The following is a 20,257-nucleotide window of genomic DNA, read 5'->3' as shown; positions in this document are numbered from 1 at the left end:
AGGCACCCCTTAATCTGCAGTGGCGGTCCCCACTGACCGCAATACCGAGAGTGGCGTCACGAAAATCCTAAAAGAAGGTTCCCTACCTGTGACCAGACTGTTCCATCCACGTGGAGTCCCTGAAGGTAATGCACCGACACAGCAACGGCACCTGCGGGGCTCCACATCTGCCATATCAGGATCTGTAATATGTACACGGCCATATCAGGATCCATAATACACTGTGTGTAGAATTATTAGGCAAATGAGTATTTTGATCACATGATGCTTGTTATACATGTTGTCTTACTCCAAGCTGTATAGGCTTGAGAGCCAACTACCAATTAAGTAAATCAGGTGATGTGCATCTATGTAATGAGGAGGGGTGCAGTGTAATGACATCAACACCCTATATAAGGGGTGCTTAATTATTAGGCAACTTCTTTTCCTTTGGCAAAATGGGTCAGAAAAGAGATTTGACGGGTTCTGAAAAGTCCAAAGAGATATCTTGCAGAGCGATGCAGCAGTCTTGAAATTGCCAAACCTTTGAAGCGTGATCACCGAACAATCAAGCGTTTCATGGCAAATAGGCAACAGGGTCGCAAGAAGCGTGTTGGGCAAAAAAGGCGCAAAATAACTGCCAATGAATTGGGGAAAATGAAGCGTGAAGCTGCCAAGATGCCATTTGCCACCAGTTTGGCCATATTTCAGAGCTGCAACGTTACTGGAGTATCAAAAAGCACAAGGTGTGCCATACTCAGGAACATGGCCAAGGTAAGGAAGGTTGAAAAACCACCACATCTGAACAAGAAACATAAGATAAAACGTCAAGACTGGGCGAAGAAATATCTTAAGACTGATTTTTCAAAGGTTTTATGGACTGATGAAATGAGAGTGACTCTTGATGGGCCAGATGGGTGAGCCAGAGGCTGGATCAGTAAAGGGCAGAGAGCTCCACTCCGACTCAGACGCCAGCAAGGTTGAGGTGGGCACTGGTATGGGCTGGGATCATCACAGATGAACTTGTGGGACCTTTTCGGGTTGATGATGGAGTGAAGCACAACTCCCAGACCTACTGCCAGTTTCTGGAAAACAACTTCTTCAAGCAGTGGTACAGGAAGACGTCGGTATCATTCAAGAAAAACATGATTTTCATGCAGGACAATGCTCCATCACATGCATCCAACTACTCCACAGCGTGGCTGGCCAGTAAAGGTCTAAAAGATGAAAAAATAATTAAATGGCCCCCTTGTTCACCTGATCTGAACCCCATAGAGAACCTGTGGTCCCTCATAAAATGTAAGATCTACAGGGAGGGAAAACAGTACACCTCTCGGAGCAGTGTCTGGGAGACTGTGGTGGCTGCTGCACGCAATGTTCATCGTAAACAGATCAAGCAACTGACAGAATCTATGGATGGCCGGCTGCTGAGTGTCATCAGAAAGAAAGGAGGCTATATTGGTCACTAATTTTTGGGGTTTTGTTTTTGCATGTCAGAAATGTTTATTTCTAAATTTTGTGCAGTTATATTGGTTTACCTGGTGAAAATAAACAAGTGAGATGGGAATATATTTGGATTTTATTAAATTGCCTAATAATTCTGCACAGTAATAGTTACCTGCACAAACAGATATCCTCCTAAGATAGCCAAATCTAAAAAAACCCACTCCAACTTCCAAAAATATTAAGCTTTGATATTTATGAGTCTTTTGGGTTGATTGAGAATGACCTGGTATCATGATTCTCCAGGTCAGGACAATCACGGCGATACCAAACTTGTGTAGTTTTTTTTTCAGTAGCTAAAAAAACCGTTCATGAGTCTGTAAAAAAACCTTTTTGCGTCGCCTTTTTCTGAATCTGTAACTGTTATTTTTCTGTTTACGGCGCGGTATGAGGTCTTGGGGTTTTTTTTGCATGGAGAGCTGTAGTTTTTATTGCTATTATTTTGGGATGCTTACAAAATTTAATTTTGGTTTTAGTTGATTTTTTTTTCGGTAGGTGCAGGCATCTTAAAAAAAATAGTAATTCTGGCATTTTGAATAATTTTTAATGACATTCACCGTATAATTAATTATTTTTATACGTGGACAGACTGGAATTTTATGGTCAGGGTGATACCAAATATATTTATTTCTCCTTTTTTTTTTTTTTTTTCAAGTACTTTCATTTTTAAGCTAAGAAAAGGGGTATATGGAGGATTAAAATATTTATTTGTTTTAAACTCCACAACCGCTGTGAGTAAAAATGAACACTTTCACCAGAAGGTCTGGGATACCAAAGCTCACAGACCAAAACAGAATAAACTATAGCTGGCATGGGTAGAAGATTTCATCCAGCATAAATAGGAGGGGAGCAGATGTGATTGGTTTCCCCACCACAAGTGGTCAAAGTAGCTAAAAAGCAGACCAGCAGAGATCATCTCTTGCTAGCCTGCCTATGAATCAGCACACAGCAGGTCAACGTCCGAGTATGTCTGTGTTGATGCCAGACACCAGAGAAACCATCGGGTGACGTGTCAAATCTGCAATATGAACAGAGCCCGACGCCATCATGACAGTCGGCAAAGGTTGGGCAAAACTCTGTGTGACTGTCGGGGAGTGTTAATGTGATGCACCCACCAGGGATGTGGGGCACTCGTTATCGGGCCGCAGTCCTGCTTCTGGGATGCCGGCGGTGTTGTTAAATGGGAAATGATGGGGCTGATGGGAGTTATTCGTGATGCCACCTGTGGTACTCGGCCAGTGACAGCCGACGCTGCAGGATGTGAACCGCTGGGGCAGATGGTGGCGCAGCTTGGATGGTGTAGCTCTCCACAGGTAGAGCTGGGCCCCAGGGATGTTGGGAGTAGTAGTCTTGACACTGGATAGAGGGACTCAACGTTGGGGTGCAGGACTGAGGCCACCTATAATAACTGGACAACACAAGGGCTGTAGTTTTCTTTACCTCTTACTTGATGGTAGAGTGTACAAGCCTGGGAGACTGGTCCAGTAGGTAACAAAGGTCCGGTCAGCCTGGAAGCAATTGAGGGGATCCACCTAGCCAAGTGGGTTGGAGGCCTTCCTTCTAGCGCTGTAGTGTGCAGGTCCCAGTGGCTTGGAGCTAAACTGTGATCCTTTCATCTCACATTGGTAATGATTCTCACCCGTATGGCAGGCAGCGCGTGTCCTTTACTGGTGCTGCTCTTTGATCATGGCTCCTGCCTCTACTATGCTGCTGTGCCCCAGGCACTTGGTGGGTCAGGAGACTTGCAATCTTCTGCCTTCCGGATTCTGCTGGTGGGACTTTAGTACCCACGTGGCCTAGGGCTCCGGTGCCCTGTGATCTGCGCTCGATCCTGATACAGCTTAGTTACAGCTTCCTTCTCAGAGACTGTCTCCACTGTTCTGTCTAGTTTAGTTTCACTTTCCTGTGTCTGTGTGTTCCTAACTCCACTGCCAGGCCAGAATGCATAGGGAAGCTCCCCTCAAACCGGCGTCTCGAGCTCCCCCTTCTGGTCTGGAGTAGTAGTGTTGAGTGCTGGTCACCTAGCATGGGAGACCCCCCCTTCTTGCTTCCAGGCATAGCATCACCCCCTGTGGGGAGGGCAATGTTACTGTGGCAACCGGACCACTGGGGTGCCACAAATGCATTTTGTTATTATTATTATTTTTAAATGCCAAACAACCCCTTTATTGCCATTTTGCCTTCCCAGTTCTGCATTCTTCTACACTGTACAGATTATTACATTGTCTCTCTGCTTTGGGGGAGTCTATAGTCTTCATGTGCCCTTATAGGAAATAAGGACAGGGGTTGTAATGAGTAGACTATCCTCTTCAATAAATACTATTTAAAAAGCTGCCACTAGGGGGAGTCAAACTGAACATACATTTATACAGATCCCAACAAAACCATTAGTGACTTTGGAGAAATGGAGAGAATACATTGGAAAACTTTTCATACTTAATAGTTATGAATCATGTCAACAAAAAGTAGCACGTAAAATGAGACATAAAAAGTATTCTTCATGCACAGATCATTGGGTGTTTGTCACCAAATCAAGCAACTTGCTCAAGATATAACATTTTATATGCTCCATTTATTTGGGTTGGAAAAGTCTCACATTATTCATAGTTTTTTTTTTTTCTTCTAATGGTCCTACATAAATTCTTCTACAATTTGCTCCCCCTAGTGGCAGCCTTGCCCTGAAAAAGGTGTAGCGTTTACAGGACAGATGAATGAATATGATAATAGAAGCAACATTTAGCCTAAATTTTGCTAGATTAGATTACCTCGTGACTTCATATTTTTAAAGGGTATTCTCAAGCTGTCTCTTGAGCAGCTCCGAGCTCTGCAGTTTCCTTACTTCCTGGTTTCAGGGGGGCGGGCTTTTCTTCTTGAGTGACAGTTCTGGTGAGCAGCAGAGCTGCAGTATTAGTAGAACTATAAACCCCAGCACAAGCTTTGCTATAACACACAGTGGTTAGTTCTGCATCTACACTTTTATCACTGTATTTACATGTAGATATAACAAGGCATTTTAAAAAGCACACAGCTCCGGAAAGTGAGAGTTGTGATTAGGAGATGTTTTTCTGGAATCTGGTGATGGTGGGGGCTGGTGATTTTGCAAGACTTCTAACTGAAGCTGAAAGGGAGGGGAGGGAGATGAGCAGATTACAGCTATTTAGAAATCAATGTAACTACTGCACACACTCAACAAGGATCTGATGGTCAAGCTCCATGTTAACAGCTGTACACTCTGTAAGATAAAAGTTCTTATTACAGGAGAATGACAGCAGATATAAAAGGCAAACTTATTTATTTATGTATGTAAAGCAATTTAATAACTTGAGAGCACTCTTTTAATTCTGGGTTTGTTTTCAGGCTGGAAGTGACGGAGAAACTATCGGAAACTGTCCATTTTCTCAGCGTTTATTTATGATTCTCTGGCTAAAAGGCGTCATATTCAGCGTCACCACGGTGGATCTGAAAAGGTAACTTCACAGTTCTGATCTGTCATTGTAAGGCCTCTTGCACACGTTCGTGAAAAACCACGCACGTTTTTCACGGACGAGTCAGAGGTGCGTTTTGCCCTCCGTGAGCCGTGTTTATGGCCTACGTGTGTTCTCCATGTGTTATCTGTGAAAACACACGGAGAACAGGAACTTTCTGCTCACCTGTCCCTGGCGTCGCTGTCTGTGGTGCTGATCTTCGATCTCTGGTCCTGCCGACTCCCGCTGCTGCTGCTTCCGGCTGCAGTGAAGTGAATATGCAATGAGCATAATGAGCGGCGGTAGGAAGCAAGTGATAGCAGCGGCAGAGACTGGAGGGCTGGAGAAGGTGAGTAAAGTTTGTTTTTTTTATTTTCTCAAACACGTGTGTTTTCTCCAGCGTGTGTCACACGGAACACCTCTGTGTGGTCCGTTTGCGTTCCGTGTGACACCCGTGATGCCGGAGAAAAACGGACATGTTGACGTATGGAGCACATGGACACACGTATGCTCCACACGTACACACGGTCCATGGCAGAACACGCATGTGAGCGCAAACCCATTGATTTGAATGGGTCTACATGTGCCCGTGTCTCCGGTACGTGAGGAAAAGGACCAAACACGTACCGGAGACAAGGATGTGTGAAAGAGGCCTAAAGCAGATAAATTGCAACCTATTGAAATTGGAACTCTGTGTGGAGAAAAGTATTAGGACAGACCATAATCACTGGATTTAGGTTCTTCATTAAGTCCCATTGCACCCAGTATATAACATCTGGTCCATAGCCCCCAGTGTATAACATCCGACCCCATTGTCCCTTGTGTATAACATCAGGTCCTATCACTCTAGTGTATAACATCGGGTCCCTCACCCCTAGTTTATAATATCTGGCCCCTCGCCCACGGTGTATAACATCCAGTCCTATTGCATCCAGTGTATAACATCTGGTCCCTTACCCCCGGTGTATAACATCGGGCCCCATTGCCTCAGTGTATAACATCGGGCCCCATTGCCTCAGTGTATAACATCCGGCCCCATTGCCTCAGTGTATAACATCGGGCCCCATTGCCTCAGTGTATAACATCCGGCCCCATTGTCCCCAGTGTATAACATCAGGTCCTATCACTCTAGTGTATAACATCGGGTCCCTCACCCCTTGTTTTAATATCTGGCCCCTCGCCCACGGTGTATAACATCGAGCCCCATCACCCCCAATGTATAACATCTGGCCCCATCACCCCCAATGTATAACATCTGGCCCCATCACCCCCAATGTATAACATCTGGCCCCATCACCCCCAATATATAACATCTGGCCCCATCACCCCCAATGTATAACATCTGGCCCCATCACCCTCAATGTATAACATCTGGCCCCATCACCCCCAATGTATAACATCTGGCCCCATCACCCCCAATGTATAACATCTGGCCCCATCGCCCCCAATGTATAACATCTGGCCCCATCACCCCCAATGTATAAGATATGGCCCCATCACCCCCAATGTATAACATCTGGCCCCTCGCCCCAATGTATAACATCTGGCCCCTCGCCCCCAATGTATAACATCTGGCCCCATCACCCCCAATGTATAACATCTGGCCCCATCACCCCCAATGTATAACATCTGGCCCCTCACCCTCAATGTATAACATCTGGCCCCTCGCCCTCAATGTATAACATCTGGCCCCTCGCCCCAATGTATAACATCTGGCCCCTCAAACCCAATGTATAACATATGGTCCCTCGCCCCCAATGTATAACATCTGGCCCCTCACCCCAATGTATAACATCTGGCCCCATCACCCTCAATGTATAACATCTGGCCCCATCACCCCCAATGTATAACATCTGGCCCCATCACCCCCAATGTATAACATCTGGCCCCTCACCCTCAATGTATAACATCTGGCCCCATCACCCCCAATGTATAACATCTGGCCCCTCACCCCAATGTATAACATCTGGCCCCTCGCCCCAATGTATAACATCTGGCCCCTCGAACCCAATGTATAACATATGGTCCCTCGCCCTCAATGTATAACATCTGGCCCCTCGCCCCAATGTATAACATCTGGCCCCATCACCCCCAATGTATAACATCTGGCCCCTCACCCCCAATGTATAACATCTGGCCCCTCGCCCCAATGTATAACATCTGGCCCCTCACCCCCAATGTATAACATCTGGCCCCTCGCCCTCAATGTATAACATCTGGCCCCTCGCCCCAATGTATAACATCTGGCCCCTCGAACCCAATGTATAACATATGGTCCCTCGCCCCCAATGTATAACATCTGGCCCCTCGCCCCAATGTATAACATCTGGCCCCTCGCCCTCAATGTATAACATCTGGCCCCTCGCCCCAATGTATAACATCTGGCCCCTCGAACCCAATGTATAACATATGGTCCCTCGCCCCCAATGTATAACATCTGGACCCATCACCCCCAATGTATAACATCTGGCCCCATCACCCCCAATGTATAAGATATGGCCCCATCACCCTCAATGTATAACATCCGGCCCCATCACCCCCAATGTATAACATCTGGCCCCTCGCCCCAGTGTATAACATCTGGCCCCTCGCCCCAGTGTATAACATCTGGCCCCATCACCCCCAATGTATAACATCTGGCCCCATCACCCTCAATGTATAACATCTGGCCCCATCACCCCCAATGTATAACATCTGGCCCCATCACCCTCAATGTATAACATCTGGCCCCATCACCCTCAATGTATAACATCTGGCCCCATCACCCCCAATGTATAAGATATGGCCCCATCACCCTCAATGTATAACATCCGGCCCCATCACCCCCAATGTATAACATCTGGCCCCATCACCCTCAATGTATAACATCCGGCCCCATCACCCCCAATGTATAACATCTGGCCCCTCGCCCCAATGTATAACATCTGGCCCCTCGCCCCAATGTATAACATCTGGCCCCATCACCCCCAATGTATAACATCTGGCCCCATCACCCTCAATGTATAACATCTGGCCCCATCACCCCCAATGTATAACATCTGGCCCCTCGCCCCCAATGTATAACATCTGGCCCCATCACCCCCAATGTATAAGATATGGCCCCATCACCCCCAATGTATAACATCTGGCCCCTCGCCCCAATGTATAACATCTGGCCCCTCGCCCCCAATGTATAACATCTGGCCCCATCACCCCCAATGTATAACATCTGGCCCCTCGCCCCCAATGTATAACATCTGGCCCCTCGCCCCAATGTATAACATCTGGCCCCTCGCCCCCAATGTATAACATCTGGCCCCTCGCCCCAATGTATAACATCTGGCCCCTCGCCCCCAATGTATAACATCTGGCCCCTCGCCCCAATGTATAACATCTGGCCCCATCACCCCCAATGTATAACATCTGGCCCCATCACCCCCGATGTATAACATCTGGCCCCTCACCCTCAATGTATAACATCTGGCCCCTCGCCCTCAATGTATAACATCTGGCCCCTCGCCCTCAATGTTTAACATCTGGCCCCATCACCCCCAATGTATAACATCTGGCCCCATCACCCCCAATGTATAACATCTGGCCCCATCACCCCCAATGTATAACATCTGGCCCCTCACCCTCAATGTATAACATCTGGCCCCTCGCCCTCAATGTATAACATCTGGCCCCATCACCCCCAATGTATAACATCTGGCCCCATCACCCCCAATGTATAACATCTGGCCCCATCACCCCCAATGTATAACATCTGGCCCCTCGCCCTCAATGTTTAACATCTAGCCCCTCGCCCCAATGTATAACATCCGGCCCCATCACCCCCAATGTATAACATCTGGCCCCATCACCCCCAATGTATAACATCTGGCCCCATCACCCCCAATGTATAACATCTGGCCCCATCACCCCCAATGTATAACATCTGGCCCCATCACCCCCAATGTATAACATCTGGCCCCATCACCCCCAATGTATAACATCTGGCCCCATCACCCCCAATGTATAACATCTGGCCCCTCACCCTCAATGTATAACATCTGGCCCCTCGCCCTCAATGTATAACATCTGGCCCCTCGAACCCAATGTATAACATATGGTCCCTCGCCCCCAATGTATAACATCTGGCCCCTCGCCCCAATGTATAACATCTGGCCCCATCACCCTCAATGTATAACATCTGGCCCCATCACCCCCAATGTATAACATCCGGCCCCATCACCCCCAATATATAACATCTGGCCTCATCACCCCCAATGTATAACATCCAGCCCCATCAGCCCCAGTGTATAACATCCGGCCCCATCACCCCCAATGTATAACATCTGGCCCCTCGCCCTCAATGTATAACATCTAGCCCCTCGCCCCAATGTATAACATCTGGCCCCATCACCCCCAATGTACAACATCTGGCCCCATCACCCTCAATGTATAACATCTGGCCCCTCACCCTCAATGTATAACATCTGGCCCCTCGCCCCCAATGTATAACATCTGGCCCCATCACCCCCAATGTATAAGATATGGCCCCATCACCCTCAATGTATAACATCCGGCCCCATCACCCCCAGTGTATAACATCTGGCCCCTCGCCCCAATGTATAACATCTGGCCCCATCACCCCCAATGTATAACATCTGGCCCCTCGCCCCCAATGTATAACATCTGGCCCCTCGCCCCCAATTTATAACATCTGGCCCCATCACCCCCAATGTATAACATCTGGCCCCTCGCCCCCAATGTATAACATCTGGCCCCTCGCCCCCAATGTATAACATCTGGCCCCTCGCCCCCAATGTATAACATCTCGCCCCTCGCCCCCAATGTATAACATCTGGCCCCTCGCCCCCAATGTATAACATCTGGCCCCATCACCCCCAATGTATAACATCTGGCCCCTCGTCCTCAATGTATAACATCTAGCCCCTCGCCCCAATGTATAACATCTGGCCCCTCGCCCCCAATGTATAACATCTGGCCCCATCGCCCCCAATGTATAACATCTGGCCCCTCACCCCCAATGTATAACATCTGGCCCCATCACCCCCAATGTATAACATCTGCCCCTCGCCCCCAGTGTATAACATCTGGCCCCTCACCCCCAGTGTATAACATCTGGCCCCTCGCCCCCAATGTATAACATCTGGCCCCTCGCCCCCAATGTATAACATCTGGCCCCTCGCCCCAATGTATAACATCTGGCCCCTTGCCCCCAATGTATAACATCTGGCCCCTCGCCCCCAATGTATAACATCTGGCCCCTCGTCCCCAATGTATAACATCTGGCCCCTCGCCCCCAATGTATAACATCTGGCCCCTCACCCCCAATGTATAACATCTGGCCCCTCGCCCCCAATGTATAACATCTGGCCCCTCGCCCCCAATGTATAACATCTGGCCCCTCGCCCCCAATGTATAACATCTGGCCCCTCGCCCCCAATGTATAACATCTGGCCCCTCGCCCCCAATGTATAACATCTGGCCCCATCACCCCCAATGTATAAGATATGGCCCCATCACCCCCAATGTATAAGATATGGCCCCTCGCCCCCAATCTATAACATCTGGCCCCTCGCCCCCAATGTATAACATCTGGCCCCATCACCCCCAATGTATAACATCTGGCCCCATCACCCCCAATGTATAACATCTGGCTCCTCGCCCCCAATGTATAACATCTGGCCCCTCGCCCCCAATGTATAACATCTGGCCCCTCGCCCCCAATGTATAACATATGGCCCCATCACCCAATGGCTTTTGGTAGGAATCTCACTGATACCCGCACGGTCTTGTGATACATTTTCAAATCAATGATAAAACAATATCTACAAGCATCTCCCCGTAGTGATGAATTCAAATGCAAAAAGTGGCTCCAAATAAGCCAACCAATAGGTGGTAAAAAGTTAGCCTAAGGAGCCTAATAATGCATAAAAGATGCACGGGCACAAGTTTTGCATTGTCATATTTGACACAATTGTTACATTTGCAGGAATCAATGGGGCAGATTTACCAGTCCTGTCCATTATTCACACTGTGGGATCTTAGGGGTACTTTGCACGTTGCGACATCGCTAGCCGATGCTATCGATGCCGAGCAAGAAAGTCCCCGCCCCCGTCGCACATGCGATATCTTGCGATAGCTGCCGTAGCGAACATTATCGCTACGGCAGCTTCACACGCACTTACCTGCCCTGCGACGTCGCTCTGGCCAGCAAACCGCCTCCTTCCTAAGGAGGCGGGTCGTGCGGTGTCACAGCGACGTCACACGGCAGGCGGCCAATAGAACCGGAGGGGCGGAGATGAGCGGGACGTAAACATCCCGCTCACCTCCTTCCTTCCGCATAGCCGGTGGAGGCAGGTAAGGAGAAGTTCCTCGCTCCTGCGGCTTCATACACAGCGATGTGTGTTGCCGCAGGAATGAGGAACAGCATCGTATCTCCTATTGGTGCGACATTATGAAAATAACTACTACACAGATCACCGATTTACGACACTTTTGCGATCGTTTATCGGCGCATCTAGGCTTTACACGTTGCAACGTCGTTACCGGCGCCGGATGTGCGTCACTTTCGATTTCACCCTGACGATATCGCAGTAGCGATGTCGCAACGTGCAGAGTACCCCTTAGACGACAGATTAAACTGCACTAAACACATCACAGTGACTAAATTTGTCTCATCTTTACCTACTATGTCTAAAGGCCCCGTTACACACAACGACGTATCTAACGATATATCGCCGGGGTCACGGATTCTGTGACGCACATCCGGCATCGTTAGCGACGTCGTTGCGTGTGACACCAACGGACGTCCGTTAACGATCAAAAATACTCACCTTATCGTTGATCGTTGACACGTCGTTCATTTTCAAAAAATCGTTGATTGTTGCAGGACGCAGGTTGTTCGTCGTTCCCGAGGAAGCACACATCGCTACGTGTGACACCTCGGGAGCGACGAACACAGCTTACCTGTGGCCGCCGGCAATGAGGAAGGAAGGAGGTGGGCGGGATGTTACAGCCGCTCATCTCCGCCCGTCCACTTCTATTGGGCGGCCGCTTAGTGACGCCGCTGTGACACCGCACGGACCGCCCCCTTAGAAAGGAGGCGGTTCGCCGGCCACAGCGACATCGCTAGGCAGGTAAGTCCGTGTGACGGCTCCTAACGATTTTGTGTGCCACGGGCAGCGATTTGCCCGTGACGCACAAACGACAGGGGCGGGTGCTTTCACCAGCGATATCACTGCGTGTAACACCCCTTTAACTTTCGCACTTATCGATTGGATGATTTTGAAGCCTAGTTTTATACCTTAATTTTGGTGCAATTTTATGTCATACCTTCTTAGCAAATGAAGTGCTGAAAACCCATCTAAAACATAAAAGATAAGGCAACATTATCTCGTTTTGGAAATTTTGGTTCCAAAATCTAGATGCAAAATAGTCTACGAGTTCCAGAAGGTTATATACGTACAGTACTTTGAAAAAATATTCATACCACGTGAACTTTTCCACTTCATTTTCACGTTACACCCACAAAATTAAATTAATCTGCAGCAATTTTATGTGATCTACCGTCGCTAAGTGACACGCTTTTGTGTAGTGTAAAGAAAATTATTTTCTAAATATTTTAAAATATAAATCTCAAAATTGTGACTTGCATTTGTATTCAACCCCTCTAGTCAGAATCACTAAATACAATTCTGAATGACCAAGTGCCTTCAGAAGTCTCCTAATTAGTAAATGGAGTCCACCTGTGTGTAATGTATTCCCAGTATAATACAGCTGTTCTGTCAAGGCCTCAGAGGTTTGTGTGAGAACAATAGGGATGAAACAGCATCATGAAAACCAAGGAACACACCGGACAGGTCAGGGATAAAGTGGAGAAGAGTAAAGCAGGGTTAGATTATAAAAAATAGCCCAAGCTCTGAACATCTCATGGAGCTCTGTTCAATCCATCATCAAAAAATAACAGTATTGCACAAATGCAAACCTACCAAGCCATGGCCGCCCACCTACACTGACATCCCAAGAAGGAGAGTAGTCAGTAGTAGTAAGAGAAGTAGCCAAGAGGCCCATGGTCACTGGAGGAACTGCAGAGATCACAGACCAGGGGGGAGAATCTGTCGACAGGACTAGTCCTCCACAAATCTGTTCTTTTATGCAAGAGTGGCAAGAAGAAAGACAATTTTGAAAACAAGACACCATGAGATGTTCCATAATTCCATAAGAATAGTCATGTAGGAGACATAAAGAGCATGTAGAAGAAGATGCTCTGGTTAGAGAAGAACAAATATTAGCTTTTCAAATTAAATGCAAAATGTCATGTATTGCAGAAAACTAACCCTGCACATCACCCTGAAAACATCATCCCCACTGTCACACATGGTGGAGGCAGCATCCTGCTGTGGGGAAGCTTTTCTACAGCAGGGGCACAGTAACTGGCCAGAGGTGATAGGAAGATGGCCGGAAGTACATACAGGACAATCCTGGAGCAAACCCTGTTAGAGGCTGCACAAGACTTTCCAGCAGGACAACGACCCTAAACATCCTGCCAGAGCAACGATGAAGGATTTAGATGAAAGCATATTCATGTGTGTGACCGGCCCAGTCACAGTCCAGACTGAAATCCCATTGAGAATCTGTGACAAGACGTGAAAATTGCTGATTACAGACGTCTCTATCCAACCTCACTGAGCGAGAGCGAGTGTGCAAAGAAGAAAAATGTCACCTCTAGGTGTGCAACCCTGGAGAGACCGACACCAAAAGACTTGCAGCAGTAACTGCAGCAAAAGGTGGTCCTGAAAAGTATTGACTCGGGGGTGATGAATACAAATGCACGTCACAATTTTCAGATTGATATTTTTTTAAATATTTAAAAACTTCACAAATTTTTGCTACTTCTTGTTGTTATATAACATAAAATCCCAATAAAATACATTTAGGTTTGCAGGTGTAACATTGAAAAATGTAGAAACGTAGATGGGGTATGAATACTTTTTCCAGGTGCTGAAACTTCCTGATCATGGGGTATGAATACTTTTTCCAGGTGCTGAAATGTCCTGATCATGGGGTATGAATACTTTTTCCAGGTGCTGAAACTTCCTGATCATGGGGTATGAATACTTTTTCCAGGTGCTGAAACTTCCTGATCATGTCTGTTTTGGGAGAAGCTGTGTGACCACTAACTACAGACTAAATATCATTTTTCATCATCAAGCTTTTGTAAATGTGCAGATGACATTACATGGTTACTAGTGATCGGCGCTCGTCTATATACGATTCTGAACAGGAAATACAACTTTCCCGTACAGGAAACCGGCCGATCTGCACAACCTGGCGCCCGGAACAAACCCGCCCTTCATGACATTCGATGGGGAAGTGAAAACCGATGTAAATAAAATTGAAGAGTTCTTGGAGGAAAAATTAACAGTGCCAAAGTATGTTCTATATTATTGCTTATATTATGTTTGTGTTTATTAAGAACAGAGGAGCAAGAACATTTAGAAGATTTTTCCTTTAGAATTGTCAATTCCAAAATAAGTTGATCTTTGGGGTGTCTATGGGAATCCAAGACCAGCGCCACCACAGGAGAATGTGAGCATTACACATTGCCTACTGAAATCAATGGACTGTCCATCAGACATGAGAGCGAAAATCTATCCTTAAGGCCGCTTTACACACAGCGATATCGATATCGCTAGCGAGTGTACCCGCCCCCGTCGTTATGCGTCACGGGTAAATCACTGCCCGTAGCGCACAACATCGCTTACACCCGTCACACTACTTACCTGCCTAGCGACGTCACTGTTGCCGGTGAACCGCCTCCTTTCTAAGGGGGAGGTTCGTTCGGCGTCACTAAGTGGCCGCCCAATAGCAGAGGAGGGGCGGAGATGAGCGGGCCGAACATCCCGCCCACCTCCTTCCTTCCTCATTTCCGGCAGCCGCAGGTACGAGGTTGTTCCTCGTTCCTGCGGTGTCACACGTAGCGATGTGTGCTGCCGCAGGAACGAGGAACAACCTGTGTCCTGCTACAGCAACGATATTTGGGAACTGGACAGCGTGTCAACGATCAGCGATAAGGTAAGTAAAATTGCTCGGTAACGGTCGTTCGTGCGTTTCACACGCAACGACGTCGCTAACGAGGCCGGATGTGCGTCACGAATTCCGTTACCCCAACGACATCTCGTTAGCGATGTCGTTGCGTGTAAAGCGGCCTTTAGGCAACGTGCGCACGTTGCGTTTTTTCATGCGTTTCCGTAGCGTTTTAATGCAAAAATGCATGCGTTTTGATTTCCAAGCAAAGTCTATGGGAAATTGGGATTTCTTGTGCGCCATGCTTTTAAAAATGCAGAGTTTTAGTTGCAGAAAATTTGTCAAAATCTCTGCGTTTCAAGAAGCAGCATGTCAATTGTTTTTGCCATTTTGGCTGCGTTTTGCTAACATTGAAGTCAATGTGAACTTTCAAAACGCAACCTAAATCAAAAATCCTAGCGTTTTACATGCTTTTTTTGACGATATAGTGCGGTCATGATGTTTCCCTTTTCACACACATATAGTCCGACTAGAAAATAATTTAAAAACAATAATTTAACGTTATTTAATACATAAATATTAGATCACATTAACCTTTTTTACTAAAATTCACTATTTTGTTTATGATTTAAAACATTATATTTGTTATCATTTTTTCCCATTTTTTTCATAGTGTTTGAATGTTAAAACTTTATTTAGTAGTGTATTTGTATTGAAAACGCAATCAGACTTTAAGCAATGAAAAAGCACGTAAAACGCGGTAAAAACGCAGGAAAAATGCATGCGTATTTTTAGCGTTTTTGTGGTCAAAACCAAATTTGACTGACAAAATCTGCCAGAGGATGCGTTCATTTCTGCAAGGTACTGGACACAACGTGCACACACAGCCTAAAGGGCACTTTACACGCTGCGACATCGCTAACGATATATCGTCGGGGTCACGTCGTTAGTGACGCACATCCGGCGCCGTTAGCGACTTCACGTGTGACACCTAGGAGCGATGAGCAACAATCGCAAAAACGTCTAAAACCGTTGATCGTTGACACGTCGCTCCTTTACCAAATATCGTTGGTGGTGCATGCCGCAGGTTGTTCATCGTTCCTGCGGCATCACACATTGCTATGTGTGACACCGCAGGAACAGCGAACATCTCCTTACCTGCGTCCACCGGCAATGAGGAAGGAAGGAGGTGGGCGGCATGTTCCGGCCGCTCATCTCCGCCCCTCCTCTGCTATTGGGCGGCCGCTTAGTGACGTCGCGGTGACGTCGCGGTGACGCCGAATGCACCTCCCCCTTGAAGGAGGGATTGTTCGGCAGTCACAGCGACATCACTGACAAGGTATGTGCGTGTGACGCTGCCGTAGCGATAATGTTCGCTGCGGCAGCAATCACCAAATGTCGCATGAACGACGGGGGCGGGTGCTATCGCTAGCGATGTCGCAGCGTGTAAAGCACCCTTAACAGCTGCAATGTCTCCAGTACAGTAACAGCCCCAGTGCCCCCATGACACTAGCAGAAACTGCACCCCCATAGCTATGAATGCTAAAATAGCTTTGGGAACTGCGATTTCGCCAGTGACCCCAAAAAATTGAGAGCCACATTGATCTCATAAAAAGTAACAACCACAATTTCCCCCATAAGTGTAAAGTGGCGTGGGGCGGTATTCGTGGATGCCTCAGCATGCTGCATGAAATACCTGGTTATCGCGGAGTGTGTCGAGCTTTGTAGTGTGGGATATTTGCCCGTGCAGGCCGCATGTTGCCGCTGATGTCGGCAGAACAAGATCCAATGATGATGATTCATTACCCCAAGGAGACCATCTTTACTCAACGGTTCCTCTTTAGCTTCCTCTACAGCTTAATACACCTGATAGCTGATAGGTAGATAATTCGTTTCCCCAAGGAGATCGATGATTCGTTTCCTCAAGGAGACCATCTTTACTCAACGGTTCCTCTTTAGCTTCCTCTACAGCTTAATACACCTGATAGCTGATAGATAGATGATTCGTTTCCCCAAGGAGATGGATGACTCGTTTCCTCAAGGAGACCATCTTTACTCAACGGTTCCTCTTTAGCTTCCTCTACAGCTTAATACACCTGATAGCTGATAGGTAGATGATTCGTTTCCTCAAGGAGATCGATGATTCGTTTCCTCAAGGAGACCATCTTTACTCAACGGTTCCTCTTTAGCTTCCTCTGCAGCTTAATACACCTGATAGCTGATAGGTAGATGATTCGTTTCCCCAAGGAGATCGATGATTCGTTTCCTCAAGGAGACCATCTTTACTCAACGGTTCCTCTTTAGCTTCCTCTACAGCTTAATACACCTGATAGCTGATAGATAGATGATTCGTTTCCCCAAGGAGATGGATGACTCGTTTCCTCAAGGAGACCATCTTTACTCAACAGTTCCTCTTTAGCTTCATCTACAGCTTAATTCACCTGATAGCTGATAGGTAGATGATTCGTTTCCCCAAGGAGATCGATGATTCGTTTCCTCAAGGAGACCATCTTTACTCAACGGTTCCTCTTTAGCTTCCTCTACAGCTTTATACACCTGATAGCTGATAGATAGATGATTCATTTCCCCAAGGAGATGGATGATTCGTTTCCTCAAGGAGACCATCTTTACTCAACGGTTCCTCTTTAGCTTCCTCTACAGCTTTATACACCTGATAGCTGATAGATAGATGATTCATTTCCCCAAGGAGATGGATGACTCGTTTCCTCAAGGAGACCATCTTTACTCAACGGTTCCTCTTTAGCTTCCTCTACAGCTTAATTCACCTGATAGCTGATAGGTAGATGATTCGTTTCCCCAAGGAGATCGATGATTCGTTTCCTCAAGGAGACCATCTTTACTCAACGGTTCCTCTTTAGCTTCCTCTACAGCTTTATACACCTGATAGCTAATAGATAGATGATTCATTTCCCCAAGGAGATGGATGATTCGTTTCCTCAAGGAGACCATCTTTACTCAACGGTTCCTCTTTAGCTTCCTCTACAGCTTAATACACCTGATAGCTGATAGATAGATGATTCATTTCCCCAAGGAGATGGATGACTCTTTTCCTCAAGGAGACCATCTTTACTCAACGGTTCCTCTTTAGCTTCCTCTACAGCTTTATACACCTGATAGCTGATAGATAGATGATTTTTTTCCCCAAGGAGATGGATGACTCGTTTCCTCAAGGAGACCATCTTTACTCAACGGTTCCTCTTCATCTACAGCTTTATACACCAGATAGTGGGCAGAAATCTTCCAGCTTGATTCAATTGTACAAGGCATATTCAGACACAGTCTCAGTTCCCGCTGGGTTTCCAATGTTACTAGTCCTGTGGGTCCCAGCACAATACAGCCTGGCACTACAGTCCAATTCGTGACAATCACCTTCCCTTCCAGTGTCTCCACGTCCAGTCTCCTCGTAGAGGAGGGGGGTCATGGGTTCTGTCAACATGGCCAGAGAAGATCCTTGTGCTCCTTGATGCTTCCCTATCAACATCTCTTCTCCTCGTTGAGGGAGTAAGAGGTAGCCCGTAGTGCCAGAGTAGAGCCTTGTGCTGGATGCCTGGGGAGAGTCGCTCGGGAAAGTCAACTCTGCTTACGTCTGTCTGTTCTGACCTGTTACAATTTAGGCTTGGGGCCTAGTTGCTAAAGTCTCGTTCTCCATACCCTTCTACCTGGGGCCATTGCGTATGAAGGCCAGTCTCCAGCCTCAGTGTTCTCTAGCGATCCGTGTCTCAGTTGGTACTTAAGGATCACACTATCTTAACTTCAGTCTCCTCTCTTCTTTTCCACCACAAGCCATCCACTGCATGCGGCCTTACCGAACTACAGACTGTCATACGGAGGTTTTTACAAACATCACGACTGTCATGGTGGCGTTGGGATCTGTTCAGACGACAGATTCTGACACTCCGCCTTATTACTTCTCTGATGTCTATGATCAGTAGAGGCAGCTTTGGGCGTCGATCAACAGATTGGCAGTTCATAGGCAGGCTAGGAAGAGTTAATTTCTGCTGGTCTGCTTGTGAGTCTCCTTTTGATCACATGTTGTGGGGGAGCCAATCATATCTGCTCCCCCCTATATATGCTGGCTGGGTTCTTCTTTCTATGCCAGCTATAGTTTCTCAGCTAGTCTGGTGAGGTGTTGAGATCCAGACTAACGTGATTGTTGCAATGTCCAGTAGTGGAGTTATCCCTAGTTGTCTTTTTTCGCTACCTTCCTGCTCTTGCTTTTCTCTTGAGTCTCTCATTGTTTGTGCCAGTGAGTTTCCAGTGTGTTGGAGTTTTGGTCTGTCTTTATCTGTGTTTTCATCTCACTCCTGCCCCTTCCTTTCCTGGTGGGAGGAGAATCAGATTAGTTCTGATCAGGAGCACAGCCAGGCACAAGACTCAGGCATCTCCACCATCAGACCATCAGAAGTAACCCTGAGGTTAGGGATAGCCTAAGGTCCCTTAGTGTGAGGGACAGCATAGGAGCCCCTGTCCCTCACTATCCTAGTTTGGGTCAGCAGCATAGCCAGGCATGAGACTCAAGCATCTCCACCATCAGGAGTAACCCTGAGGTTAGGGATAGCCTACGGTCCCCTAGCATGAGCGACAGAATAGGAGCACCTGTCAGCACCCAGGCCACCTACTTACATGAGAACGACAGCCGCAGCAGCACTCAGGCCACCTCCTTACATGAGAACGACAGCCGCAGCAGCACTCAGGCCACCTCCTTACATGAGAACGACAGCCGCAGCAGCACTCAGGCCAGCTCCTTACATGAGAGAGACAGCCGCAGCAGCACTCAGGCCAGCTCCTTACATGAGAACGACAGCCGCAGCAGCACTCAGGCCAGCTCCTTACATGAGAACGACAGCCGCAGCAGCACTCAGGCCAGCTCCTTACATGAGAACGACAGCCGCAGCAGCACTCAGGCCAGCTCCTTACATGAGAACGACAGCCGCAGCAGCACTCAGGCCAGCTCCTTACATGAGAACGACAGCCGCAGCAGCACTCAGGCCACCTCCTTACATGAGAACGACAGCCGCAGCAGCACTCAGGCCAGCTCCTTACATGAGAACGACAGCCGCAGCAGCACTCAGGCCAGCTCCTTACATGAGAACGACAGCCGCAGCAGCACTCAGGCCAGCTCCTTACATGAGAACGACAGCCGCAGCAGCACTCAGGCCAGCTCCTTACATGAGAACGACAGCCGCAGCAGCACTCAGGCCAGCTCCTTACATGAGAACGACAGCCGCAGCAGCACTCAGGCCACCTCCTTACATGAGAACGACAGCCGCAGC

General features: G+C 47.6%; 1 protein-coding gene across 2 annotated transcripts in view; it reads left to right on the top strand.

The window, feature by feature from the left end:
- CLIC6 (chloride intracellular channel 6) overlaps positions 1-20,257 on the top strand; it is a 78,499-nt gene that overhangs the window by 44,393 nt on the left and 13,849 nt on the right. For both annotated transcript variants that reach the window (XM_075334996.1, XM_075334995.1), the window contains exons 2-3: positions 4,840-4,949; positions 14,243-14,368. In XM_075334996.1, coding sequence (XP_075191111.1) covers positions 4,894-4,949; positions 14,243-14,368 — 182 coding nt within the window. In that variant the 5' untranslated portion in view covers positions 4,840-4,893. The remainder of the gene's footprint in view (positions 1-4,839; positions 4,950-14,242; positions 14,369-20,257) is intronic.

The sequence above is a fragment of the Anomaloglossus baeobatrachus genome, chromosome 2 (assembly GCF_048569485.1).
Source record: "Anomaloglossus baeobatrachus isolate aAnoBae1 chromosome 2, aAnoBae1.hap1, whole genome shotgun sequence".
NCBI lineage: Eukaryota > Metazoa > Chordata > Amphibia > Anura > Aromobatidae > Anomaloglossus > Anomaloglossus baeobatrachus.
Note: the sequence above shows the minus strand (reverse complement) of the source record. Positions and strands in the feature narration are given on the sequence as shown.